General features: G+C 39.9%; 2 protein-coding genes across 6 annotated transcripts; both read left to right on the top strand.

Annotated features, from left to right (window-relative positions):
* The first annotated feature begins 730 nt into the window (after positions 1-730).
* Positions 731-5,138, top strand: LOC121775727 (auxin response factor 3-like). 5 transcript variants are annotated; one of them, XM_042172762.1, is made up of 12 exons: positions 731-869; positions 1,196-1,264; positions 1,378-1,686; positions 1,765-1,821; positions 2,196-2,375; positions 2,480-2,564; positions 2,649-2,739; positions 2,810-2,974; positions 3,364-3,483; positions 3,555-3,630; positions 3,720-3,882; positions 3,979-5,138. In XM_042172762.1, exons 3-12 carry the CDS (start codon positions 1,387-1,389, stop codon positions 4,875-4,877), a joined length of 2,136 nt encoding a protein of 711 aa, XP_042028696.1. In that variant the 5' UTR covers positions 731-869; positions 1,196-1,264; positions 1,378-1,386; the 3' UTR covers positions 4,878-5,138. The 5 variants fall into 5 exon arrangements, with proteins under 5 accessions (XP_042028696.1, XP_042028698.1, XP_042028694.1 ...); XM_042172761.1 differs by lacking the exon at positions 731-869 and adding an exon at positions 943-1,090; XM_042172763.1 differs by lacking the exon at positions 731-869 and adding an exon at positions 1,021-1,039.
* Positions 5,139-6,247: 1,109 nt separating this feature from the next.
* LOC121777790 (glutaredoxin-C9-like) lies at positions 6,248-6,541 on the top strand. Its single transcript, XM_042175149.1, has one exon. The coding sequence runs from the start codon at positions 6,248-6,250 to the stop codon at positions 6,539-6,541; it is 294 nt and encodes a 97-aa protein (XP_042031083.1).
* Positions 6,542-6,745: the final 204 nt, after the last annotated feature.

Below are 6,745 nucleotides of genomic sequence, written 5' to 3'. Positions count from 1 at the left end.
AGACAACACCTGCATACCTCTATCTCTTAATCATCTCATCCCTTAACTATTCATTCAATTTCATTTTTTATTTTTATTTCCAACAAATTCAATTAATAAAAACACACTTTATTAAATAAAATAAAATTACAACTTAAAATTCTAAAAAAATAAAAAAATACAAAATTAAAATCCTAAAAAAAATTTCCGCTCACTCTCTCTAAATTCAAAATCTCAAAGCTCAAAGAAGCAGAAGAAAGAGTTGTCTAATGACGATCATGTGCGTCTACCGGTTGCCAAAATTAGCCCAAATGTGCTCCATTAGATATTTATAGAAGTGATTGGGGTTTAAAAAAATATTTAAAAAAATTAAAAACTTGAAAAAAACGGCTATAAAGGACTTGTATAGTTTTTGGGATTTTTTTTTAATTTTTGAATTTTTCCTGAATTTTTTTAAAAAAAACAAACAAAAAAACATTTAAAACGGATATAAACGACGCCCACTCGCGGGCCCACGAGTGGACGTAACAGACGAACCAGAGCTCGCCACGTGGCCAACGCGCGTGGCGAGCTAGCGCAAGATTCCTCTCCGAGGCGAGACAAGGGACGGGCTGGGGACGAGACGGGAGCCCCATCGCTGTCTCGATGGGGTCTCGTCTCTATGAGACGAGATAGAGCCCGTATCGAGACGTGATGCTGGTGCTATAAGGGGACATAATAGACATCACCCGAAAATAAAGGGGGCTTTTTTTTACACATTTCTCTCTCTTTTTCTCTCTCTAATAGTCGTCGTCGTCGTCTTCATACAACCCCCATACGGCCATACCCCCAACCCAACTAACTCCCAAAACACACACAGTTGCTACACTCCAATCAATACATACAGCTGGGTGTGTATCTACGTCCCACGTAGGCTAAGCCTACAGCCCAATAAAATCTTGCATTTTTCATTATATTTTATTACACATTCACTCTCTGCCACACACATACATCATCGGTTTTCCATAGCCCAGTTGCTGCAGCGCTGCTCTTTTGCAGCTGCTGCAGCTGCCATTTGCGGGTCCCACTCATATTTATATACTCAAACATCAAACCTTTTTCATTTTTACTAGTATTATCCAATTATTATCTCATTTTAGCGTCCTTTAAAATATTTCTAGTTTTGTATTAATACAACTTTAAACGGGAGTTAATAAAGGCCGATTTTGATGCACAGTGAAGAAAGGCAGCCCCATTTTGGTGAGAGAAAGCTAATGCGGAGCTGCTAAAGTTACATAACATAAAGGTACCTCTCTCTCCATCTCTCTCTATCTCCGATTTTGTTGGTGGTGTATGTATGGAAAGTAGAAGAAGCAGCAGCTGATAATTCCCTATTAATCCTCGATTTGGGGTGGTTAGGGCTTGAATATGGTGATGTGCGGTATGATCGATTTGAACACTGTGGACAATGAGGATGAAATTGCGTCGCCCTGTGGCTCGCCTTCGTCGTCGGCGGCATCGGGGAATTTGGAATTGGCTACGCCGCCGCCGTCGGTGTCTATGGAGCTGTGGCACGCGTGCGCTGGGCCATTGATTTCGCTGCCCAAGAGAGGGAGCGCCGTCGTTTACTTCCCCCAGGGACATGTGGAATTCCTTCCCGACCATCCTGCTGTAGCTTATGATCTCCCTCCTCACGTTTTTTGCCGCGTTGTTGATGTTAAACTCCATGTAAGTTCGTTTTTTTGGCGTTGAATTGTTTGATTTTTGCCGTGGGTTGTGTTGAAGAATGGGTGGTTGTGTTTGTAGGCGGATGCAGCTAGTGATGAGGTGTACTCACAGGTGTCACTGGTGCCGGATCAACAGGTACGACGATGCAATTTTCAGACTGTTGAATTGCATTCTTTTTGTATGACTGCGTTCTCCATTAATGGTAAATATGAAGAAAATGGAGAAAATTTAATGCTGGTGTTTCAGAAACCTTGCTTAGGTTCCTCTGTGATTTGGTAATTGTTAAATTTAGGAAATTTACCTTTCTTGGGAATGATTGTTGGATTCTGAGTTGTTTCTTCACAATGGAAATAATCTCTCTCCCTCAGAATTGGAAAGAGCCAGTTTTCGTTCTTGAAGAAGCTAAAATTTCTGTTTTTGGGTCAGTAATGATATGCTTGTCTGGTATCATTGTCAAGATACTGCTGTTATCTTAAGAGGATTTTTATCAAGTGATTTCATTTTGGCAGATTGAGCAAAAATGGGGGGAAGGGATAATGGAATCTGAGGTCGAAGACGAAGATGTTGAAGGTGTGGGGAAGACCACGACACCCCACATGTTCTGCAAAACTCTTACCGCGTCGGATACCAGCACACATGGTGGATTTTCTGTTCCTCGTCGTGCTGCTGAGGACTGCTTTCCTCCACTGGTAGCTAGAATCACACTAATCCCCCAACCCCCGAAAGGATTTATGTTAATCTGGGGTTACAAGATGGTTTGTCCTAATGCTGACATGCTGTATTCTGTTTCTAGGATTACAAACAACAGAGGCCTTCACAGGAGCTTGTTGCTAAGGATTTACATGGAATTGAGTGGAAGTTTCGTCATATATACAGAGGTGAACAATAATGCTAACTTGGGTTGTCACAATGTATGCGAGTGCTATTAGAAAAAAGAATCTCAATATTTTTTTGTGTCGCAGGTCAGCCTCGAAGGCATTTACTGACTACTGGTTGGAGTGCATTTGTCAATAAGAAGAAGCTGGTGTCTGGGGATGCTGTCCTTTTCCTAAGGTTGGGATTATCATGCACTTGCTTGGCTATAGTTAAATTGGTTGATTCTTACAACGGAACATTGTCGCAGAGGTGGTGATGGAGAACTCAGACTTGGAATTCGTAGAGCTGCGCAAATCAAAAGTGGTGCTACCGTCCTCCCCGCCACTAGCCAACAGTTCAATGCTAGCAGCATTGCTGCAGTAATGAATGCCATAACCACTAGGACTACGTTTGACATTTGTTATAATCCAAGGTATATATTAGTTACCAGGTGACTATCGCAGATATAGTTCTCAATTCGCTTGATTCTCCATTCTGTTCCCTAAGCTCGCGATGAAAGTATATTTAGGCTCAATGTCGTATATCAGTTTTTGTCTGTTCTGGTTACCAGTTTAAGCTGCCATTATTCTTCCATTGTTTATTCTTTGAACTTAAACTGCAATCGGACAATTGAGATCTGCAAGCACATCCCAAAGGTTTACCTTTTCGTGATTACAGCTACTGGATTTTTTGTGGAATCATGTATTGCTGTTAATCTTTATTTGGTTGCAAGTGTGTGCCATTTTTGTGATCATATCATATATTTCTTCATCAATTTAATTTTCGACTTCATGCAACTGAATCTCTAGTCATGTTATGCAGAGTGCGGTCATCAGATATTATTGTGCCTCATCATAAGTTTTGCAAGAGTCTCACACAAAATTTTTCATGTGGAATGCGTTTCAAAATTCGTTTTGAAACAGAAGATTCTTCTGATAGAAGGTTGGTTTCTTCCAGTTCAAGCTTTTCTTGCTTAAACTGCATCAGAGGCCGGACTAATTTTAACTTGGCAGGTGCAGTGGCCTCATTGTTGGCGTCAGCGATGTAGATCCTGCAAGATGGCCGGGTTCAAAGTGGAAGTGCTTACTGGTTAGTTGCTGGTTCACATATCGGACGTACCATGCTGTATATATTCTTTGCTGTATTAGTATAACAGAAGATTCAAATGATTGGTGCAGGTTAGATGGGATGATATGGAAGTCAATAGCCTTAATCGGGTTTCTCCTTGGGAGATTGACGTAGCTGGTCCTATGTCTGGACCTAACAGCTTTGCGTTGCCTGGCACCAAAAGAAATAGGATAGGCTTCCCAACAGCAAAACCCGATGCTCCCGTTCACAGAGGTTTGTACATACGCAATAATCCTCGAATCTTTGTTTTTCTCCCTATTTGTGAATGCTGCTTTGAGACTAATAGTAATGTGCAAATGCTTCTTACAGATGGGAGTGATGTTTCGGACTTTGGAGAGCCTCTACGGTTCCAAAAGGTCTTGCAAGGTCAAGAAGTATTTCCTTTCGGCTCTCCATACGCCGGAGCTGAAGCTTCCAGGAATCACCTATCAGACATTAGGGGATATCCTAGCCTCAGCACCTTTAATGCCGGAGGAAACAGCATCAGGAAACATCACGCAGATGCTCGGAATTCGTCCACTGTAGGCGAATCCTTTCAATTCCGTAAGGTCTTGCAAGGTCAAGAAACCATGCCAATCCTGTCATATGGGAGAGGTCCACAGGAAAAGAATGCTTATAATGGGATTCAGGTGCCCAGGAATGGTACTTGCTGGTCCACCGCACCCCAGTACAATGCTAGCCCCCGCCTTCCGTCATCAATGGTTCGAGGGCTATCACCTTCTTCGGTACTACTGTTGCAGCAATCGAGCCCTCAAAGCTCTCAAATCACATCACTGCTTCATGGCTATAAGAATAAGCATGAGACTAGCTATCAGGATTCGTTTCGTGTTCCTCAGAGAATTACAAATAAGTTTGCACCATACGAAACCGGCCCAAAAGACAATGTGCAGCATGGATACAGATCCCATGGAGCCACAGAAGCGCACAATAGCCCAACGTTGTCAACTCCTCGCCCTCTCCTCACTCAACCCTTATTTAGGGACAGCCAGAATTTTGTGTCGATGTGTAAAGACAGCTGCAGGCTCTTCGGGTTCTCCCTGACCGAGGGGAATAATGAGGCAGCTGCATCTGCTTCAGCTTATAGTCATGGGAACCAAGAAGAACAACTGCATCAACCTCCATTAGTGGCAAAGGTTATGGTTAGCAGTTGTACTAAACCAAGAGACTTGCACGCGGTGAGAGACCGGCTTCTGGATATCGCGCTGTAAACACATGATTCGCTCCTCAGGTACCCTTGTTATTGCTGCTTTCACTTTTTAGTTCAACAAATATGAAACGGTAAGAAGAAGGTTTAAAGACTCATTGATATTTGATGACAATGCTATTTAATGAGTGTATTATTATGCTGACAGGTTACTCTTTATGTATTTCTAGGTCCTAATCATGTCACTGACTATTATATTCTTCTTTTTTAAGTGTAAATCATCACTAAATGATTTAAAGAGATTATAATATTTGTGTTCTAGCTAGCCAGCCTTATATATCGTGATTTTACAACTATACTGTTTGATTTTGTCAATAAACTCCTTCATATATATACAACAAAGAAAATGTTGGTTTGCATGAGTGCATCAATCATCATGCTTCTTGGTTTAGCTTCATGATTTTATGAAAAAATCATCTTTTAATATATTCCCTATTTTCATAATTTTGTAATACTAGCTTTTATGAATATCATGTATAGACAAATAACGATACTAATATGTTTAAATATAATTACACAATAACAATTTTTTTATGATAAAAATATTTATATATCATTATTGTTTTTATGATAACTTTTCAAATTATTATAAACTTTATATCTGTAATAGTTGAAAATTAGTGAATACTCTCACGTATACTAAAAAATACTATCTCATTTTGCTACTTTCTTACGTTCACAGTTTTAAGTCCGTATTATTTATCTTTTGCTATATTATTTTTTTAGTAAATGTAACTTACAATCAACTAATCATAAGATTAATATAATATTATAAATTAATACTCCTTCATCTGTGAAAAGTATAAAAATTTGATTCGACTCAAGTTTTTATACATAATTGTTAAATAAGAGAAAGATAGAAATAAAAGTAATTAAAGTGGAGTATTTTTTAATGGATAATGAATCTCATCTCAATAAAGAGAAAAAAAAAGTTTCTAAAATTAGAATGTTCATACTTTTCAGAAATGGAATAAAAGAAAAAATATTCATACTTTTTAAGAACGGAGGAAATATATAAAAGTAAGGTACATATTCTAAAATATTCATATTTTACAAGGGCATGCGTGGTCGGTGCAACCAACCGAGTTTAACTCGATTACTATATAAATGAGCAAATTGAAAAGTCCAGCATTACACTTGTCAAAACAATTACTACTATATATCTCCATCATTATTGCAACCACTAATCAGTAATCACCAATTAAGCGTACCGACGTGGAATAGTGAGCCTGACGTCCGACATTACGTCACAGCCGTTGACGTTAGAGTCCACCCCATCACCAAATTTAAATAGCCCTTGCCCTTCTCTCTCATTTAGTAAACCACTAGCAATCAATCACACTGCAAAAGGCGCTACACTACACAGATCTGGTGATGAATTTGAGAGACCTGGTGGCGGAGAAATCGGTGGTGGTGTTCGCTCGCAAGGGCTGCTGCATGTGCCACGTGGTCAAGCTGTTGCTGAACGGCCACGGCGTCAATCCGGCTATTCTCGACGTCGACGAGCTGGACGAAGCCGATGTAACCCAGGTTTTCGGCGGTGCGCCGCAGTTTCCGACGGTTTTTGTAGGCGGAGTGCTTTTCGGAGGGCTGGAGCAGGTGATGGGGGCTCATATCTCCGGCGAATTGGTGCCCAGATTGAGAGAAGCTAGGGCTTTGTGGCTTTGACGGATCGACTCCCTTCTCTTTTTCTCTTCTTTATTTTATTAAAACCTTTACCTCAACATTATTGGAGTAGAAATGGAGCTCGGAAAATGTTGTTGATGGCTTTTTAATTGAGAATATATTTTAATTAAGATTATGGAGAAAATCAATTGATAAAAATAATCACTTAGTTTTACCTTGTGAACTCATATTTCATGCTAATTTTTA

The sequence above is a fragment of the Salvia splendens genome, chromosome 18 (assembly GCF_004379255.2).
Source record: "Salvia splendens isolate huo1 chromosome 18, SspV2, whole genome shotgun sequence".
In the NCBI taxonomy this organism is placed as follows: Eukaryota; Viridiplantae; Streptophyta; class Magnoliopsida; order Lamiales; family Lamiaceae; genus Salvia; species Salvia splendens.
Note: the sequence above shows the minus strand (reverse complement) of the source record. Positions and strands in the feature narration are given on the sequence as shown.